This window comes from Pristis pectinata, chromosome 3 (assembly GCF_009764475.1).
Source record: "Pristis pectinata isolate sPriPec2 chromosome 3, sPriPec2.1.pri, whole genome shotgun sequence".
Classification (NCBI taxonomy): Eukaryota; Metazoa; Chordata; class Chondrichthyes; order Rhinopristiformes; family Pristidae; genus Pristis; species Pristis pectinata.
Genome location: NC_067407.1, coordinates 18,174,561 through 18,197,217, shown reverse-complemented (window position 1 = coordinate 18,197,217; position 22,657 = coordinate 18,174,561). Strand labels below are relative to the sequence as shown.

General features: G+C 40.1%; 1 protein-coding gene across 1 annotated transcript; it reads right to left on the bottom strand.

Moving 5' to 3' along the window:
- Positions 1 to 526: 526 nt before the first annotated feature.
- On the bottom strand, positions 527 to 22,366 carry LOC127568200 (uncharacterized). The gene is made up of 6 exons (XM_052011677.1): positions 22,128 to 22,366; positions 20,577 to 20,638; positions 2,910 to 3,961; positions 1,769 to 1,873; positions 734 to 903; positions 527 to 623 (listed from the first exon to the last, which is right to left on the bottom strand). The coding sequence occupies exons 1-6, from the start codon at positions 22,172 to 22,174 to the stop codon at positions 527 to 529; spliced, it is 1,533 nt and encodes a 510-aa protein (XP_051867637.1). The 5' UTR covers positions 22,175 to 22,366.
- Positions 22,367 to 22,657: the final 291 nt, after the last annotated feature.

Sequence of the window (22,657 nt, the reverse complement as noted above, 5' to 3'; positions counted from 1 at the left end):
TATAATTTTAACAAAATACAATAAAAAATACAGAAAGAAGGCAATTACAATGAAATGTAATTAATCAGGATTGGAATAGATTCATACTATGTGTATTCATGTTAGAACTCATTTTAGCTTCATCATCTTCTGTTATTCCTGTATTACGATAGTCAGATCTTTTATTGCAACTTTTTTATTTGCAAATCGTTCATGAGATGGTGATCTTTTAAAGGTTAAACTGGGGGATAGGAACCAGTGAGGACACGAGCATGACAATCAAAGCAGCCCACGCATTAAACAAGGCTTCCTTCCAATAAAATAGCAAGCAAGCCAGGAGTTATTGTGCAGAATAATAAACAAGGAAAAGGTAGTTTTGTAAAAATTTAAATCCCTCTTATATTCTTTGGAAATGCCAGCATTGTGAAGTGTTATACATGTTTCTTGGTTTTAATATTACTGGTACCTGATTCCTAGCATAAGAAATCACTTATAAACACATTATAGAAGTTATATCACTTTTCTTTAAAGGACAGCTGTTAGCAGTTTAATGCATCTTCTTTGTTTTCTGTAAAAACAGAAATAAGGCTTCATTGAGATCTTTGCTCTTCATTCCTTTTGTTCTGTGACCTTCCTTAAAATGGCTACAAATGTAATAGAAATTTAATAATAAAATAAGTCAGCAATGCTGATAATTTACTTATTCATCTAATATGTATATATGGACTAATGTTTAAACATGTAAAACAAATACCTGTGTATCTGGATTGTATATTGATTTTGATCCATTCCCTCGCTCATGGTTTGCAATAATTGAGCTACAGTAATATGGCCTTCAGGTAGTGTCATTTCTGCCATGTTCTGAACTGACTGTACATCTGGTGTATGTGGAGTGCAATGATACATTTTGAAAGAATTATTTTCCTGCAAGATAAAAATGCAATATTTTGATAAATTAAATATAAATCTTCAATATTACCAAGTGTTACAGTACATTCTGCATTCATACACTTCAGCAACAATGTGCATAGCTCCATAGGATCATTACAGCACAGAAGAAGCCCATTCACCCCATCAAGCCCATGCCAGCTCTTTGTAGAGTAATCTATATAGTCCCATTCTGGGGTCTTTCCCCATAGCCCTAATTTTTTTTTTCCTTCAAGTGCCTACCCAATTCCCTTTGATTGATATTTCCAATGTTATGCTGTGGATTAATTTAAATCAACATTTATTTCAACATACATTCAATGGGAATGATATATTTTCCATGTTCCCAAGCTTTTAGAACAGAACAGTTCAGCACAAGAACAGACTCTATGTTATTCAGCCCGCGATGTCTATACAAACCATGATGCCAATCCAAACTAATCCCATCTGTCTACATGTGGTCTCCATCTGTCCGTGTGCCTGTCTAAATGCCTATTAAACATTGCTATCATATCTGCTTCCACCATTTTCCCTGGCAGTACATTCCAGGTACCTATCACTCTCTGAGTAGAAGCCTCACTCTCTGCGTAGAAGCCTACACTGAGTTCAACTAATATAGTTCTATGCTCGACAATCTATACGTGCATACCATTTGTAATATACTATTATTTATTTCTAAAAGGCTATCTTCTTTGGACTTTAAAAAGTTTTAAATTTATCACCCAAGACTAAAATCACAAACATAATACTGAAAAGTAACAAATAATAATCACAATTTCACATCAGTAATTAAAAACATGATGGAAAAATGCTTTATAAACCTTTGATATAAATGAATAAATTGGATTTAAACGTGCATTACTTGCAGGCATTTTGCTTGATTTTGTAACTTTGTTGTCCCCTTATTTCGATGGAGTGATTGTTTGGAAGGATATGGGCGGAAAGCTGGAAGAAGCATTGCTGTAGCCTATTAATAGAAGAAAAAGAAGTGCTACTGTTATAGTAATGTGACACATGATTGTTAAAGCTGGGACACTCAACAATTAGAAGAAAGCCAGCTGTCTGAGCATATATTGTGCAGTAAAAAACATCACACAGTATTCCTTTGTTCTCTTGCTTATGCTGACAAAGAAATGTTCCTGTTTACTCATTTCAAAACGTAAAAATATATGGGAATTTACTATTAAATACACACACCAGGATTCACAAATTAAGATTCTGATCATGACTTTAATCCAACTAGTTATTACAATTCAAATTCTTTGAGTGGAAATTCATCTTTGGTTGCATGTGATAAATGTGCACTAGAGTCGCAGCTGTGTATTGTACTCCAAAAATTTGGAATTTTGGAAACAGAGCACATTGCACAGCCATGAAAATATTGTGAGCTTAGTGTGTGTAATCAAGGAATGATATCTAACCCTTTATAACATATTGGTCAATTTAATTGACCTTGGTGCCCAACTGTGACAATTGATTATATCAGATTTCATTATCAAGCAGAATCTGAGAAATTTTATTGATGTAGTTATAATAGTTATAATATGAATTGATTAATGATACTAAATATATGATAGTTATTTATGTAGCTAAACAATCTATTCTCTCAGAAAAATCCATCTTGGATGCAAAAACAATATAACTTGTTTATCAAATGCAAGATAGAATCTTCAATGTTTGTGCCTTAGAGTAGGACGTTAATGTTCTTATGTACAGTTGGCACTAAGACTTCAAACATGCTTTGAATTGTGGATCATTAAATATCTTCTGCTATGCACTGGAGATAATTAAAGTAGCCTATCCTACTATACAGAATCAACAAATGTTCCAGAACAGAAAAAAGTGTTTCAGCCTATTATACTTGAGCTGGCTTTTTGAAAGACCTAAATAATACAGGCTACCCTAACAGAGGAACAAAAAAAAAAACAAAATTAAGTTAGGCACTTGGTAAGTATCCATCAAAATGATCACATTGCACAAAAAAATTAATAAGAAGTGTTTACCACAGATTTTGCACATCCAAACCCCTGTTGATCCACCTGTGAGATGCATTCTAGTGTTTCCAGGGATGTACCTTTGTCTTCCAGCAGGGTGATTCTAGTCAGTTGATAGTTCTGACGTTTCCCTTGCATTCTTTCTTTGGATAAACTTTGAAAAATGTCACTAGTGTGATTATTTTTGCTACCACTAGGGTATATATTTACACCTTCTCTTGCCATATCAAATGGGCTCTGCAAAGGACACATTGCAAGATATCTCGCTGATAAGCCTGCAAAGTTAGCCAGCTCCTGAGCACTTTTGCTGTTGATTTGCCTGTCCATTGGCCTTGTTGTACGACAGCCATCTTCATATGATTGACCTATAGTACTACATACTGTGGAATCTTCTTCTGTTCTTAATATTCCTGAATCAATATTTCTTTTACACAAGTTTTCTTTAACTTGAAATAGTTCTTCCTTCCAATGAGGTTTCTCTTCACTGCAAATTTCTGAGCATTTGTTTTTATTCTTGATCTTTGAACAGGTGGGTATTTTCCCTTCCGAGTTACATGTAGGAAGTTGGTTTACTGTTGAAGTTTCATTAGCTTTTAAAGGTTGCCTAGAGCACTTGTTGTGACATTGATCGTGGCACTCAGAAATTACTGACCTTGACTCTGTTACTTGCTTCGGATCATTCAATTGATTGTCAGTTAACTGATGGTTTGTCACGGACGGCACATGCTTTCCACATTGATTGCTGGAAGAGGTTGCTTTTTCAATATTACTATTTTGCAGTCCATTCGTATGTTTGGTCACTGGTGTTGCAAGGCTACACTCCCCAGATGATGATTCAGTTGTACTCTCAGAATCAACAGCACATTTGTTCAGATCCTTGACCATAATTTGTTGTGAAGAACATTTACCTTTTTGGTAGCTGAAATGGTCTTCATTCATACAGAACTTTGTTTCTTTACTTGCACCATGTGTAGTATTTAACAAGTGTGATGAAATAATAATTGTGTCCACATCAAGGTCTCTGCATTTGAAGCTTACATCTGCTTGCAGTTGCCAATGACCTGAACAGCAAAGAATTCTTAAATGACAGAGTAATGTTTACTTACATTTAATCAGCGACCTCATAATGGCAAAGTATCTTAAACCAAGGAAAAGTTGATGCCAAACAATATAAGAATTAGGATCAGAAATAGGCCAGTCAGCTCCACCAATCAATATAATCATGGTTAATCCAATTTTTGCCTCAACCACTTTCCTCCACTCTCTCCCCATACCCATCAACTCCCTTTTGGTTCAAACATAAACAGTGTTAGGAGATGCAAGTGAAAACAGAGACTGACAATGCAGAGAGTCAAATGTTGAAGAAAAGGGTTCCAGACTTGGAGATGGAGTCAGCTGAAAGTGGTGTCTGAAGGTGGTGGCCTGAAATGCAGAGCAGCTCATTGTTAAGAGTACCAAAAGAAAAACAAGCCTCAGATCTTCCTTTCAGGCCCAGTGACTATTAACTTCTTTGGCTTCATTTTACACATTGGGTGATATACAGAACTGAAGGAGAAACAGGGATGAATGAGCCAATGGATGCATTTATGAGAAAAATAAAGCAATTATTAATAGATGTGGGTATGTGGGCCCATTTCAGTTTGGCTGAAGGATGAGCAAGACCTTTTGCAAGACAAGATAGGAGCAGAGCATGTTTAAGATGAAATGGATTGAAGCTCAGGAGGAAGCTACAAGGAAAGATATTGGAGAAAGGAGGAAGTCTGAACTCAACAAAAACCTAGGCAAGGGTTGTGAAGGTGATGGGGTCGGGGGTGAGGATGGAGATAATTTGATTCAAAACACAAAATGAGGTCTTTCTTACTAATAAAATTATGTTGGGATTGAAGACCAACTCAAGGTTGAATACTAATACTTGCAAACCATTGTGTTATTGAGTCGTACAACACAGAAACAGGCTCTTTGGCCCAACTGGTCCATGCCCATCCAAGCTAGTCCCATTTGCCTGCATTTGGCCCATATTCCTCCAAACATTTTCTCTCCATGTCTCTATCCAAGAGTCTTTTAAGTGTTGTTATTGTACCTGCCTCAACCATTTCCTCTGGCAACTTGTTCCAGATACACTTCCACCCTCTGCGTAAAGAACTTGCCCCTCAGGTCCCTTTTAAATCTTTCCCCCTCTACCTTAAACCTATACTCTCTAGTTTTTGATTCCCTTTCCTTGGGAAAAAGACCGTGTGCATTCACCCTGTCTATGCCCTTCACGATTTTATACACCTCTATAAGATCACCTGTCAGTCTCCTATGATCCAAGGAATAAAGTCCTAGCCTCCCCAACCACTCCCTATAACTCAAGCCCCCCCAGTCCTGGCAATATTCTCGTAAATGTTCTTTGCACTCTTTCCAGCTTAATGACATCTTTCCCACAACAGGATAACTAAAACTGTACACAATACTCCTGGTGTATCCTCACCAACAACGTGTAGAACTGCAACATAACATCCCAATTCCTAAATTCAATGCCCTGGCTGAAGACAAATGCACCAAATGCCTTCTTCACTACCCTGTCCACCAGGGACGACACTTTCAAGGAACTATGTACTTGTACTCCTAGGTCCCTCTGTTCTGCAACAGTCCCGTTGTTTAGTCTGAGCAAGCAACAAGGAAGAGGATGAAATTATTGATAGAAATAGAACAGGATAATTTTGTTCTTCGCTAGTTCTGAATCATTGTTAACTTGATATCAGTCAAGCTGAATTCCTCATTTACCTTCAACAAAAACCTCTCTTGTGAAAAGTTCTATATTATCATCCCCCACTATATTACTTTAACTTGCCCTTTGGTCACCTGTCCTCTATGGAAAGTGGGAACACCTTGTTAAGGGAACTGTATTACCTCCAGTACCTATCAAACATGTGCTAGTCTTGGCAGTAAGTGTCGTCAGGTGTTCTGACAGGAGGGAATTTGCATCAAAAGCCACTCCTGTCCTTGCCAATAGCCACACAGAAGGCTGATCAGCAAGTGATCAAGATGAGGAATCCTGGCCATTTTCCACTAAGCTAGGTCTCCTACTGACATCCCCTCCTGTACAACTAAACGGGATGAACTGTGAATCAAAACTAGATCCTGCTCAGTCACCATTGTGCACTTACTTATGAAAAAAAATCACTGAGCTCTTGAGGCAAAGAATTACAATTATGAATGACTCCCTGTGGGTTTTGCAAATTACTACTATTCAGAAATATCCTTCTGGCTGTTTTCTGTGATTAGTGAGTTTCACTTGCTGCAGCTGTTTGATTTGTATTTAGAAACGAACAGTCTGGCTCAATTCATTCTCAGGTATCATTTGAAATACCACAGATTTGGTGGAGATTGACTTCCATGTTCCTCGATAGCTTTAATTGTATAATGTTATTTTCATCTTGAAAGACTGAAAATACAAACTATGATTGGGAGGGGGGAGAAATTCTTTAGCGCTTAAAGGTGAGAGAAATTGTGTGTGTGTGTGTGTGTGTGTGTGTGTGTGTGTGTGTGTGTGTGTGACTCATTTCTGCACACTTGCCTCCATTGAAATCATTGCAACTCAATGAGCAGAGGTGAGCACAATATATGGCTGAAATTCATGCTCAAAGCTGAAGGGTCTTCAACCTGAAAATGACTACAAGATGTAGGAGTAGAATTAGGCCATTCAGTCCATCAAGTCTGCTCCACCAGTTAATTGTGGCTGATTTTTTCAACCCCATTGTCCAGCCTTCTCCCCATAATCCTTAACCCCCTTATCAATCAAGAACCTGTCAATCTCTGCCTTAAATAAACCCAGTGACTTGGCCTCCACAGCCCTCTGTGGCAATGAATTTCACAGATTCTGTGAGAGTTTCTCTTTCCACAGATGCCGCTTAACCCACTGAGCTTTTCCAGCTTTTTCTGCTTTTATTCCAGATTCCAAGATCTGCAGTTTTTTGATTATCAGATAACATAGCATACCCAAGGATAGGAAGTAGTTAAGAATTCAGTAAAAATGACTGAAAGATTGATTAAGGGAACAAAAACAGAGTGAGAGTAAATTTGTAAGAAACAAAAGAAGATTGTAAATGCTTCCACGTGAATGTAAATGGAAAAATATTAGTTAAGTGTAGATCCCTTACAGTCAGAAATGTGAGAAATTATAATGAAGAAATGGCAGAGTAATTAAATAAATACTTTGGTTCTGGAAAAGACAAATTACTTCCTGGAAATGCTAAGGAACCAAGAATGTAATGAAAAGGAGAAATTAAAGCAAGTTGGTATTAGTTTTTAAAAAAGTGATATATAAAAAAAATCCTCAGGCCCTGATAATCTGAATCCCAAAGTACTAAATGAGGGAGTCATAGAAATGGTGGATGCATTGGTTGTCATCTTCCAAGATTCTCTGGATTATGGAGCAGTTCCTGAAGAATAGAGGGTGACAAATGTAACCCCACCAATTAAGAATGAAGCAGAGAGAAAATGGGGAACTACAGATTGGTTAACCTAACATCAGTAGTGGGGATTATTGCTAGCATCTAAAAGTACATTCAGAAAATATCAATTTGATCAAAGTCAACATGTGGTTATGAAAAATAAATTGTGTTTGACAAACCTACTGGAGTTTATCGAATCTGTTGCTAGTGGAATAGATAAGGGCCCACTAATGGATGTGGCATACTTGGATTTTCAGAAGGCCTTTAATAACAACCTAAGAGGTTGTATGCAAATCTATAGCACATGGGATTGGGGGGTGACATACAGACATGGACTGAAAGTTGGTTAGCAGGCAGAAAACTGTGTTGGACTCTAGCTATTCTAAATATATACAGTATCAGTGATTTGGAAACCAAATATGATATTTATAAGTTAGCTGATGACATGAAACTGGATAGGATTGAGAGAAGGATGAAAAGAGGCTTTGAGGTGATTAAACAAGTTGAGAGAATGGGCAAATACATGGCAGTTTCAGGATGTCTTAGATAATTATTAAATCAGTCACTCTGGTCTGAAAAGCAGAAAAAGTATTGAATAAATGCTTAGGGAAATTTTGACATCCAAAGATAACTGGGTATTCTTGTACATCAGTCACTGAAACACAGCAAACAAGTGCAGCAAGTGACTAAGGCTCTGAATGGTACATTGGTCTTAATTGCAAGAGAGTCTGAGTACGGGATCAAGGATGCCTTGCTACAATTATACGGGGCCTTGCTGGGTGCTGCTTTGGTGGTCTTATCTAAGAACTGATTTCCCTGCCATTAGAGGGGGTGTGGTAAAAGTTCACCAGACTGATTCCTGGAAAGGTGGGGCTGTCATCAGAGGAGAGGTTGGATCAACTAGGCCTGTATTTATTAGAGTTTAGAAGAATAAGGGAAGTAAATGAAATATATAAAATTCTGACCAGGCTGGATGCATAGAGGACATTTTTCCTGGCTGCAGGGAGAACGTTTTCCCTACCTGCAGAGTGGTTTAGAACCAGAGATCAGTTTCAGGATACAAACATTTAGGATTGAGATGAGGAAAAAGATTCTTCACTCAGAGGATGGTGAACCTGTGGAATTCTCTAACACAGAAGGCTGTGGAGGCCAGGTCACTGATTATATTTAAGAAAGTGATTTTTAGGCAGAAAAAGGCATCAGGGAGCACAGGAGGAGAGCAGGAATATCGCATTGAGTTAGAGGATCTGGCATGGTCGTGTTGAATGGTGGAGCAGGCCAAAAGAGGCTGAATGGCCTATTCCTGCTCCCATTTTTCCATGTTTCTATCTTTCTAAAATCCACAGTGGATTGATTCTCAAATGACTATACGGACACATCTTTCATAATGGTGTACTCACTCCTGTTGCTCATTGATATCAAACATGAGTGGATGGTGAGCTAAAAACAAACTGCTGGAGGAACTCAGCAGGTCAGGCAGCATCTACGGAGGCCAAGGGATGGTCAACATTTCGAGTCGAGACCCTGCATCAACACTAATGCTGCCTGACCTGCTGAGTCCTCCAGCAGATTGTTTCTTGCTCTTGATTACAGCATCTGCAGACTTGTGTATGGATGGTGAGCTATTATTAGTCATTAGACCCTAATTCTAATGATGTTACGTTTAAAAGAAATAACATCTAGGATGAACTTTCCAAGGTCCTCTCCCACTGGCAGGTTCAAGCAAACAGTAGAAAAGCTGTCAATTTTTAAACCACTGACCTTAATCATGGATGATATACACTGCAAGCTGCCTGAAGTAACAGTAGAGTCACAGAATTATACAGTATGGAAACAGGCCCTTTGGCCCAACTCAACTAATGTGCTTTCCTGAACTAGTCCCATTTGGCTGCATTTTTCCCATATCCCTTTAAACCCTTCCTATCCATGAGCATGTCCAAATATCTTTTATACATAAGATTTCTTTATTAGTCACATGTACATTGAAACACACAGTGCGCCTTTTTGCTTAGAGTGTTCTGGGGGCAGCCCGCAAGTGTTGCCACACTTCCGGCGCCGACATAGCATGCCCTCAACTTCCTAACCCTTATGTCTTTGGAACGTGGGAGGAAACCGGAGCACCCAGCGGAAACCCATGCAGACACCGGGAGAACGTACAAACCCCTTACAGACAGCGGCTGGAATTGAACCCAGGTCGCTGGTGTTGTAATAGCGTTACGCTAACTGCTACACTACCATGCCTGCCATTGTAATTGTACCCACCTCTAACACTTCTGCTGGCTGCTCATTCCATATACCAACACCCTCTGTGTGAAAACTCTGCCTCTCAAGTCCCCTCTAAATCTTTCCATTCTCACAGTCAGATATTACATGAAAAAGATGTATGGCATGACCCTTCACTTTTGCCACATCAAATTAGCTCTTCAGTCACATGATTTGGATGTGATTAAGCTAGAAAGGGTGTAGAAAAAATTAATAATTATGTTGGCAGGACTGGCGGGCTTGATTTATTAGGAGAGACTAGATAAGCTGGGACTGTTTACCCTGGAGCAAAGGAGGCTGAGGGGTGACCTTATAGAAGTTTATAAAATCATGAGGGGCATAGATAAGGTCACAAGTCTTTTTCCCGGGGTAGGGAAGTCTAAAACTAGAGGGCATAGGTTTAAGATAAAGTACCATCCATTGTTTAAACTCATACAATGAGTAATCAATAAAAACAAATGTGGTAGAAACTGCTGTACCTCAGCTAAGATCTGTCACTCATTTACATCAGGAAGTGGAGAAGGGCAAATTTAGGTCCTCAGTTTTGCACAAAGCCCATTATCTCCCTCCACCTTTTTATACCAGCTATCTCCCCACTTTCTTTGAGTCCAGATGCAGGGTCTTGACCCAAAACATTGACTGTCCATTTCCCTCCATAGATGCTGCCTGACCCGCTGAGTTCCTCCAGTGTTTTGTGTGTCGCTCCTGAACACATCATGCCAGTGCACGATTCAACAAAGACAACTTACTTGAAATCTTAATCCAGTTTACCACATAGTACACTAATATATGGATGTGCTACAAACATACCAAATGTTTACCAATTAATAAAGTAACAGTAGAAACCCCACTAAAAATTATAACTGAAATTCAACTATTAAACATCATTTCTGCATGAATGTGAATTTATACAGTTTCCCCAAAGATTATTAACTTTAAAAAGTAATTACTTAAACTGACACTTAAATAGACAAGGCATTGAAGGATAGAGTCCTAATGCAGACAAATGGGATTAGTGTAGACAGGCAAAAAGGCTGGCATGGATGTGGTGGACCTGAGGACCCATTTCTGTGCTGTACAACTCTTGTGACTTTCCATGACAGATATGCAAAAAAAACCTCGATCATGAATTTCAGAGGAATGATCCTCATTTTCAATGGATCCTTCATTTTGACATACATAAATACAGTCATGGTAAAAAGATCACAAAAATGTGTGCACTTTTTTAAGGAATCCTTTCCTAATCCATTGTTTCCATAATAGATTGAAAATGAGATAAGGATTATTCTTTTCATAAAGATTTCTTCATTGATCTTACAATTAAATGTGTAATAGAAATTTCATACAGGCAAGATATGGTGGCATGATGAGCAGATTCTAAAGTAATTGCTCAACAAATGAAAGGAAAAAGCACAAGTATTTGTACGTCTCAGAACATTGCACAACTATTAAGGTATTTCTGAAGTATAATGGTCAATAACTCCAGAGCTTAGCTGAATTCTTGAGTTTGTAAATTTCAACTCATCCAATATTGCTGCCTATATTCTGTCCTCTGCCAGGTCCTGCTCACCAATCACTCTTTACTCAGTGATCAGTATTGGCTACTGGTGTTCCAATGCAGCTTGTCTATTTGTTTAGAGTTTTTCTTGGCTACATCTCTAGTGTTCTTTTCAATAGCCGTCCAACCCTTTCTGCTTCCCTGTCCTTACCACCTTTCCTCCCATCAGTGCCACTCTGCCTTAAACCACTTCTCCATATCCATTTCCTTATTGGAGAAACTATATTACATCCACTACCTTAGGCAAGATTTTGCAGACTTCTATTATTTCCTTTGGAGCCCATTTTTGTTTCATTACATTTTGGAAGTACAATGAAGCAAATGTCCTATATAACTGCATGGTTTTTGTAAATAGAGCACACCATGGTGGATCACTTATGCACATTACATTATGTGCTGTACTGCTGCCGTAAAACAACAAATCTCGCATCATCTAAGTCAGAGATATTAAATCTGAATAACTCGCCTTAGTGATTTTAAAGATTAATGTTGGCCAAGAAGCACAAATCATTTGCTTTATTGTAATTGTGTGTTTTTATATAAATTAATACAAACAAAATATGAAAAATGTTTATCTTTAACTATCTTTAATTATCTTTAGTTTAATAAGGAGCTTAGTACAGGTCTGCACTTCCATCAACAACAACCACTCCCTTTATCTTGCCACTATACCATGCAACAATTTCAGCTAAGTCACTTTCTCTGCTTATATCAGAACTGGCCAGTTCTGCTGCAAGGTTATCCATCCGTAATACCTGCTCCATTTTTCTGATTTCTCCAATTTTCTCTGGCACTGCTAGATCTGCTGGGACTTTCTTACATTCTCCTTTTGGTTTCAGTTTTCTGCAACAGCTTTAATCTGTATTTCACAATGTTTATATGACCCAGTGTTTTTCTCTCTCTCTCTCTCTCTCTCTCCAACCAGATGACTTGACAAATCGTGCATCATCATGGCAATCTTGACCTCACACTGTCAGAGATACTTCCTTTATCTCATCCATCCTTCCCCTAGTCTCTGCCACTTAAAACCAACCTGTTCTATTTTTCCTGTTCTGATGAAAGGTCTTCAACCAAAAACAAACTCTGTTTCTCTTACCACAGATGCTGCCCAATCTGCTGAGTATTTCCAGCATTTACTGTTTTTAAGCCTGAAATAATATCTAACTTTTCTGTATCTTGTTTATTTATTTTTCTGGCCAATGCAGGCAAATATGTTCTTTAACTTGGGATCAGCAGAATAAATCAGTTCCCAATACAAAGAACTTATGCTCACAATATGAAAATGATTGGTTGTTCTATTTATTCATGATGCTGCTTTGCTTGCTGTTGGTTCTATTCATCCAGGAATCTTCGAGTTGTGCGTATTATTTTCCACATTGGAACTATATAACCACAGGAAAATGGATCTGCTGTTTTGTAGTTAATCACAGAATTAATCATGTCAGATTTCAAGGAGGCAAACATGCTGGATTGATTGACAGTTGCATACGGAGGCCAGTGTCCAAGCACAGGTGTGCTGTATTTACACTGTAGAATCAGCCTGTGTGCCTTTGCCACCCAGGACTGGAATCCTCCATTCACCTGAATGAGAATTCCCAATCTGGAGATTAGGTAGTAAAAAGTTCAGTTATTTATTTTCCACTTATTTTAAATTCTTAATTATTTGTTTTAACTTTTTTTGATATTTTGAAAGATGTTTCAATAATTTTAAGATTTTTTACTTAAAGCAATTTTGATCAAAGACGTTAAAAAATGTAAAGCCTCATAGATACTGAGGGGAGGTGTGCCTGCTGCCAAAGGCTTCAAGACATTCTGGGGATTGGGGTCTCAGTGGTACACACACTTAGACCCAGCCACCACTGAGGTCCTGCTGTACCTTGTCAGACAGCTGGTGGTTTGGGAAGCCCAAGATGATTGGAGCATTGCATCTGTACAAGGTCAATACTGGCATGGAGGGAGCACAGGGTCAAGTCCAGGTGGCAGACTGTATTGAAAATGAGTTGGCATCCTATTAATCCTTGCCCTGTCCCTGGGATCAGTAATGAAATGGCTGATCCACCAATAATGTTCCTTTATCCAATATGATGTGGATAGCTGGGGTCCAAATGACAGAAACAGCAAATGGCCTGTACAGCTGGATTTTAGCAAATCAAAGCCAAAAGACAATCATTATTGAAAACAAACATTAATCATGATTAAATAGAAAGAGGTATAGTATAAAGTTTCATGTGTAGAACTGAGAAAGAGCAGAAATGAGATTAAGAAAGACAGAATATTGGAAGTAAATAGAATTTTTTTGTTCTTACTATATGGGTTTATTTCATGATAACAAATATTTGTTTTTGTTTCATAGAGTCTAGATTGAAAGATTTTAAAATTGGCTTAGCAATGAATGCAGTTATTTCCCAGGACCCGCCAGCAGTTGAAGACTGAACTGCAAGGAGATTACAATCTGCCTTGCTATTTTACCTGATTAAATAACTCCGCTGGTGATGGTTAGACCTTGGCAATCAATGATTCATAAGACAGGTTTTCAGATTTGGAGTCAAGAACTGATGTAAGATCTTTATGAGATGGTAAAGGAGATTATGCTGAAAGCATGTACAAGATTAACTTTGTCATACATCTAGTTGTTGTGAACCACAGGCAATGCTCATTTTCTTTTACTTATTTTCAGGATCTTGGTATTGCCTAGCATGGTCATACAGCACAGAAACAGGTCCTTCACTCCAACTGGTCCATGTCGATCAAGTTGCCCCATCCAAGATGGTCCCATTTGCCAGTATTTGGTCCATAACCTTCCGAACCTTTCCAATCCATGTACCTATCCAACTGTCTTTTAAAAATTGTTAGAGAAACAAAGGACTGCAGATGCTGGAATCTAGATGAAAAAACACTATGATGCTGGAGGAACTCAGCAGGCCAGGCAGCATCCATGGAGAAAAGCAGGCGATCAACATTTCAGGTCAGGACCCTTCTTCAGGACTGAAGATAGGAAAAGGGGAAGCCCAATATATAGGCGGGAAAAGCAGAGCAGTGATAGGTGGACAAAAGAGCAGAGGTGGGGTGTGTAGTAGGAGAGCACATGGCTGTTACATGACAGTAACAACACTGACCCCTCTGGTCGGAGGACAGCATTGCTCCTCGGAGCGGAAGTGACACCACTGTCAATCAAGGTGTGGCTCCACCCCACCCATCAGGTGTGGGCATAGGGATTGGCCCTGGAGAGCACCTTTGTTCCTGAACCTGCCTGACCATTGACCTGTCTAAATCACCTGGCCAGGCTCCACCCAGCACTATAAAAGAGTGTTGCACTGCCCTGGCCCTTCCTCCTTTGACTGCCCCAGGAGTAGTGAAACCACGCTGCAGAGACCACTGGTAAGAGTCTGCACTACCATGTGGTTTGGGAGTGTCTTAGTCAGATTCCAGGGAGTGTTAGAGCCAATGCTTGTCTAGGTCAAGGTATTCAGGCACTGAAGTATTTATCCCTTGATAAGCTGTACCTTGTTGTGTGTGTGTGTGTGTGTGTGTGTGTGTGTGTGTGTGTGTGTGTGTGTGTGTGTGTGTGTGTGTGTGTGTGTGTGTGTGTGTGTGTGTGTGTGTGTGTATCACATCCTCGTTGTGATTCCCCCTCACATTTGTGGTCTCGTATATGTGTGTGCGTGAGTGTGCATCTGTTCCCATTCATTCTGTCCCCATGTTTGCCTTTGTGATTAAACTACTTTTAAAATCCAAAACCTGTGTCCAGAACCCTCTATCTTTAAGATTCCAAAAGAACCTTTCCACACAACAGGGTGGGCACAAGGTGGTGATAGATAGATGCAAGTAAGAGATGGTGATAGGCATATGTGGGGGAGGAGGGGAGAGCAGATCCACCGGGGGATGGGTCAAAGGTATGGAGAGAAAGGGGGAAAAAAAGTAGAAAAAAAGAGGCTAGGAAAGGGAAGAAGAGAAGAAGCATGGTGAGGGAGGGGGTGGGAATTACTTAAAGTGGGAGAATTCAATGTTCATGCCATTAGGCTGCAAGGTTCCAAGATGGAAAATGAGGTGCTGTTCCTCCAGTTTGCACTTGGAATTCTCCTGGCAGTGGAGGAGGCTGAGGACTGACATATCACTGATGTATGTTTTTCATTTTAAAAGTTGTTATTGTACCTGCCTCAACCACTTCCTCTGGCAGCTCGTTCCATATACAAACCACACTGAGTAAAAAAAAAGTTGCCCAACTTCTTATTAACTCTTTCCCCTCTCACATTAAACCTATGCCTGCTAGTTCTTGATTCCCCAACCCTGGGAGAAAGCCAGAGTGCATTCACCCTATCTATGCCCCTCATGATTTTATACACCTTTATAAGATCATGTCTGTCTCCTACGCTCCAAGGAATAAAGTCCTAGCTTGTCCAACCTCTCCCTAGCTCAGTCCCTCAAGTAAATTTTTTCTGCACTCTTTCCAGTTTAATAACGTCTTTCCTGTAGCAGGGTGACCAAAACAAAACAATATTCCATGTGCGGCCTCACCAGCATCCTTTACAACCACACCATGACCTCCCAACCGTTATACTTAATGCCCTGACTTATGAAGGCCAGCATGCCAAAAGCCTTCTATACCACCCAGTCTACCTGTGACTCCACTTTCAGGGAACCATGTACTTGTACTCCAAGGTCCCTATATTCTCCATCACTCCCCGGGGCCCTGCCAGTCCTGTGGTACTGTGACAGTCCTACCTGAAATTGACTTCCCAAAATCCAACACCTCGCACTTATCCAAATTAAACTCCATTTGCCATTCCTCAGCTGATCGAGATTCCCCTGCAATTTTTGATAACCTTCTTCATTGTCCACTATACCATCTATTTTAGTGTCATCTGCAAACTTACCAACCATGCCTTGTACATTCTTATCCAAATCGTTGATATAGATGACAAACAACAATGGGCCCAGCATCAACCCGAGGCACACCACTAGTCACGGGCCTCTAGTCCAAGAAACAACCTTCCATCATCACCCTCTGCTTTCTACCATCAAGCCAATTGTGTATCCAATTAGTCAGCTGTCCCTGTATTCCATGTGATCTAACCTTCCAGAACAGCCTACCATGTGGAACCTTATCAAAGGCCATACTTAAGTCCATATAAAGCACATATACCACCCTGTCATCATTGACTTTCTTGGTCACGTCATCCAAAAACTCAATCAGGTTTGTAAGACATGATCTCCCATGCACAAAGCCAATGCTGACTACCCTTAATCACCCTGTCTTTCCAGATGTATGTATATCTTACCCCTCAGAATCCTCTCCAGTAACTTATCCACCACAGATGTTAGACTTACTTGTCTATAGTTCCCAGGTTTTTATTTGCTTCTCTTCTTAAATAAAGGCACAACATTCACTACTGTCCAGTCTACCGGTGCCTCACCCATGACTAACAATGATGCAAATATCTCAGCCAGAGATCCTGCAATTTCTTCTGTAATTTCTCCCACAAGGCAAGCATTCAATGCCCATTACTAATTGTCCATGAGAAAGTGGTGATGAGGCACTTTCTAGAACCTCTGCAGTGCTTCTAGTGAAGGCACCACAACAGTGCTGTTGGCGATGGAGTTTCAGGCCTTAGACTCAGCTAAGTTGATGGAACAGCAATATATTTCCAAGTCATGATGGTGTGCAACTCAGAGGGCAAGGTGGTGGCATTTCCATGCATCCGGTGCACTTGTCATTCCAGAAAGTAGAGATTACAGGTTTGGGAGGTCCTATCAGTGTAGTTTGGGTGAGGAGCTGCAGTGCATTTTGTAGATGATACAAACTGTAGCTTCAGTCCATTGGCTTTGGAGGGAATTAATACACACAGTGGTGGTTGGAGTACCAGTTAAGAGGGCTACTTTGTCCTGGATGGAGTCAAGCTTCTTAGGAGTTTTTGAAGCTACATTCATCTGGTAAGTGGAAAGTGCTCCATCGCACTCTGGACGTGCATTGCAGGTGATCAACAGGCAATGAGGTGTAAGGAGATGAGTCACTCACTGCAGGATACTCAGTCTCTGACCTAGTTTTGTGGCCACAACATTTATGTGGCTGGTCTAGTGGAGTTTCCAGTCAATGGAGTCCCCAAGATGTTTATAGTGTTGGACTCTGTTATGTTAATGCCATTGAAGGTTAAGGGTGGGTGGTTAGACTCTCTCATTGAAGGTGGTTATCACCTGACACACCTTCGACATAAACATTACTTGCCACTTAATATCCAGTACTTCAAACCAACATGGGAATTAAAAGACCATTTTAACTAGATTCCAATCAAAAGTTATAATTTTAGTCTTTTAGTTGTCAGATGATTGACTGAAAATGTTATACAATGATGCTAGGAAGCTATAGAAAAATTCAAGCTCCCTGAGCAAATGTAGAGTCATACAGCATGGAAACAGACCCTTCGGCCCAACTTGTCCATGCCCACCAAGATGCCCATCTAAGCCAGACCCATTTGCCTGTGTTTCACACATGTCCGTCCCTCTAAACCTTTCCTATCCATGTACCTGCCCAAATGTCTTTTAAGTGTTGTTATTGTACCTGCTTCAATCACTTCCTCTGGCAGCTCATTCCACATATGTACCACCCTTTGTGTGGAAAAAGTTGCCCCTCAGCTTCCTATTAAATCTGCCCCCTCTCATTTTAACTCTCTGCCTTCGAGTTCTTGATTCCCCAACCCTGGGGAAAAGACTATTTTTTTAGTTCAAGTACTATGACATGAGATTATACTCAAAACACCAAATTCTGACTCACTCTTCACTTTGGTTTAATTTGTATCACCCACTTCTGGTTGAGAAAGTTAAGGATCAGAGTTCCATTATTTATTTCCAGTGATACCATTCAGTTTAGGACGGAAGGAAAGCTGTGTTTTTGGAAGTACCATCCTTGAAATTAAACCCCAAAATCTTCCAATATGCAAAAGGATCAAAATGGGTTAAGCCAATAAGATGACCAAAGTGTAAACCATGTGCACCAGTTGTCATTTTCTGGTGGGAATCTTGTTGCATTCAAATGTCCCATCACAAAAGGAATGGATACATCATTGGTGTTTTTAACAGAAAATGCTGGATATACTCAGATTGCATCTGTGAAGAGAGAGACATAGAGAGTATCAGATTGCTGACTTTCATCAGAACTGAAAATGTAACTTGTGCTTTCAGCAGATGCTGCCTGACCTGCTTAGTATTTCCAGTTTTAAATGAAGATTTTTAGCTTCTGTGGTACTATGATAGCATTTTGTAATCATGTACCAGTGGTACATTTGCAAGCTGCTTCAAGTTCTGGATTCCTGTACTTTGGGGGAAAATTGGCAGGAAAGGGAGGTGGGAGCTGTTGGTGATAGGAGGGGATCACCTCTTGTCAGCGAAAGGAGCAGGTTCAGCCCCTCAAGGAAGCTTCTCTCAGTTGCCAACCTGCCCATCCCCAGGACCGGTGTCCTCTCTTTCCCCACCTCGACACTCCTGTGTTCCCACGTTACATATAATATCACTTCCCATCCTCAATTGCAGACTATCCCTCCCCACACCCCACCGACTCCCCTCATATGTCCTGGTTAGCAGGGAGTGACCAAGGTGCCCAACTTTGGCCTCAAACAAAGATGATATCTCCCAGCCAAGTTTTCCATCTGGCTGACTACAAAAAGCAAATGCAGCTAAAGAAGGGCAATAAGCTGATGATTGTTTAAGTCTATTGGAGCTGGAGTTGTTCTCCTTGGAGCCATGAGGACTGAAAGGTTAAACACAATGGATGAAAAACACGATGATGATGGAGGAACTCAGCAGGCCAGGCAGCATCCATGGAGAAAAGCAAGCAGTCAATGTTTCAAGTCAGGACCCTTCTTCAGGACCTGTTATAAAGCACAGAAACAGGCCCTTTGGCTCACCATGTCCATGCTGAGGATTAAGTACCTATCCATACAAATCCCATTTACCAGCACTTGGTCCATAGCTTTTACTGCCTTTATTGCCCAAGCCTAGTTAGCCTCAGGTGATGTTGATACCCTTCTGAGTGGAAGATGTGACAGAACAGGGAAATAATGTTGCTGGGTAGCTGTGGCCCATCAAGCTGAGAACTCAGCACTGGATGGTGTTGAATTTTCTCAAATGTTACAGATGCAAGCACCCTGGTGAAGGAAAGTGCACACTTGAATTTATAAAGCGTTTTTCACAATGTCAAAACATCCCACAGATACACGAGCAATAGTTGGCTGCATAGCAACCATAGCAACACAAGATTCCAGCACCTCCAAAAAAAAATGCCAGTAGGATCAATGAGTTTTAAATAGCTTGTAATGAACAATAGCATTTTATTTCAGACAATAAGCAGCCTCCATTGTGTGACACTACAGCTAACAAGTGTTTCCTTGGTGCTTATGTAAACTCATTGTGTCAGACAGAGCATGTTTGCAGGCTGTGATTACAGAGAAGCAGAGCTAATACAATCAAGTTTTGTCCAAATGTTGTAGCACAAATGCTATAGAGTTCAGTAAAATGCTATAGTTAAACAGTTTGGTGGTGGGATGGAGTGACATCAGGGACACGTGCCTTGACATGGGTAGGTTGGGTGGAGAGGAGCTGCCCTGCGAGTGCGGTAAGTGGCAGTGGGATCATACTAAAATCAAGTTTTCAAACATGGGGTTGGGATCAAGAGTGGAGACTGCTGGAGGGTGCTAGAAGGATGGATCCCAGTCCAGCAGGGCACTGGGAAGACCAGATTTTTCTGGGAATGCCCACTGATGGTCATTCCCAGACAAATGTGGTCCCAGTTCTCATGCAGTGCTCCAAAAGTACCTGGAGAATGACATTATCCTGTGTGTGACGGAGGCAGAAATCACATTGGGCCACAAAGATAGCAAGCGACTGTAAGTACCTAGTCAAATTTTTGGAGTGACATGAAACAGTCAGCATGAGTTGCACTGCAGAAAAATGAAAAATCAATTTAAAGTGGAAAAAGAAACAAAGATATACTATCAAATATCTGGGCACTGATCCTTTGTTTTGATGGTGTTGGATTGAGGCCAGACAATAAGAATTTTAAACATGGAGATAGGGTCCCTGGCACTTCCCTGAACAAGCAGATAAGGTCTTAATTATATCACTTCTGTAAGGCAGCATCTTTGACAATACAGGCAGCATTGAAATGCCAACCTAAATTGTGCACTCAAGCACAAACTTCAAGCTATTACCACCAAAGAATGCTCCCACTGAACCAGCTACAACCAAGCTGATCAAAACTTATAACTAATGCATTTCCAGGCTCTGTTCATTCACATTATTAACAGTAACACAAAACACTGATTTAAATGTATTGTAAGAAGGTAACTTGGTGGTGGGAACAAAATGGGTGTCATTGGTATTTACTGTGACACAAAAATAAAATAGAAATTTCATTATTTACCATCTTACCTTTATCATCGGTGCCACCTATAACTTCCCAACAAGTAAAAGGAAAATGCATGCTTTCCCATCTGTAAGATAATACAGTACACAAAATAATTGCTGGATAAGGAAATAGAATGCACCTAATGTTTCACCATCATTTAGTTTCCTAGTTACTATAGTGGCCAACCTTAATCCTGCTTACTTTGAAGGAAAATGTAGCCTTAGGCCTTGGGAGTTTCTATACAATTGGTTGCAGCTGAAAATGGAACTAACAAGGCAACATAATTAACTTCATGTGAACTGCTTACTTTGCTAAATCAAGAGGTGCACTTTGCACTGAAATCATTGTGCTGGTGCCAATAAATGGACCATTGGTTAAAGGATGAATGGGTGTTATCTGAAAAGGGTCTTTAAAACTATAGATAGATTGGACAGAATAGATTTGGATAGAATGCTTCTGCTTTTGAGAGAATGCAAAAATAAGAGTTATAAATGCAGGATGGTAAGGAGATGGTTTCTAACTCAGAGAGTGATTAGAATGTGGAACTCAGAATCCCAAGAAAAATTTCAGCCAAAATAGGTTAGATCACAAGGAAAAGGGAATATACCAAAAGGTTAAAATGAGGCAGAGGGAATGGGAATGAACTCAGATGGCATATAAACATGAACACAGGCTACATGGGCTGAATGGCTTCCTTCCCAGCTGTATGTTGTAGGTGATATCGCTATCCTGCCTTCCAGAAGCAGATCAGCAAGAAGTCAAGATTTTACAAAGTCTATTTAAGTTTACTCATACGTACCTTCTAAAATTCCACAAGCCATCTTACCTCAAACAGGCATTTAACTAACTGCTCTGACATTTGAACTCCACGACTGCAAATTGTTTGAATTGTTCCCAAAATCCCTCCAATTTTTAGACCCACTGAGTTATCAGTAAAGACATTTTAAATAATTTTTAAGGAAATTAATTTTCCAGTCAACCTGTTAACCACTTCATGCTTTCATAACATGTTGCCCACACCACTAAGTACTACTCCAGAAAGATGATTATTATTGGTTTATATACCAAGATGCAGTGAAAAGCTTTTGTTTGCGTGCCATCCAGACAGATCACGGCATACATAATTACATTGCGATAGTAAAAATAAAACAGAACATAGAATATAGTATGACTATGACTGTCTTTTTGTATCATATTTGCTGGTGATAGTGGACTTGCTTTGAATTACCATGTACTTACTGAACTATAAACAATACATTACCAATAGATTAAAGACTTTCACTGTTATTCTCAGCGAAATAGACCAGGAGGGGCGCTCACACCCTGTTGGCGATATCCAGGCAAATCAACTTATCAAATGCAATATGCCAACATATCCCCAATAATTAAGCTTTATATTCAATACTTCCATTTCAAATTGAGAAGCAAAATAAATGAATGTCGGCGCTATAAAAAGTCAGCCTATATCCCAAAAGAGTTTGCCAGCCAGAATACTGTGTTTAAACAACCACCCCATCTAATGAGAGTTCAGATCTATCCACCAACTTCCCCGTTACTGCCCACGCCGGCTTTACCTGCCACTTGTTGTCTTCGCATTAACTTGCTGCCGGTTCGCCCTCATTGCCTCCTCTCTTTCCCGGTGCGTTTCCCTGCGGGTGAGATTTCACTGCGGGATTTTCCGTTTGGCAGCGATCAATGTTTCCTGTTTTCTCACCGAATGGTGAATCACAAAAGGTGACGCCGAGAGGTACGTTCCTGCCCTTTCGCTAACCACAAACGCTGATTGACAGGAGCAAGAAGGGATGAGTCCCAACTTCAGGAAGCAGGTTCAGTGTGTTGGAAGCAGGGGCATGCATTTATTTAAATGACAAGTCAAATCAGAGTGATGGGGTATACCTCAATGAGAACATGCACTTGTATTAACCTGGAGCTTTAAGCAGGTTATCAATCCAACTTCCCATTTCTACTGAAATAAAAACATAAAGTTCTGGAACTATCAGGCTGAGAGAAACAGGGTTAACGTTTTGGGTTCACGGCCTCTGACCTGAAGTGGAAGCCGTCATAGTTGGACTTGGTCAAAAGCTGTTCGTTCTTGGCTTGTATT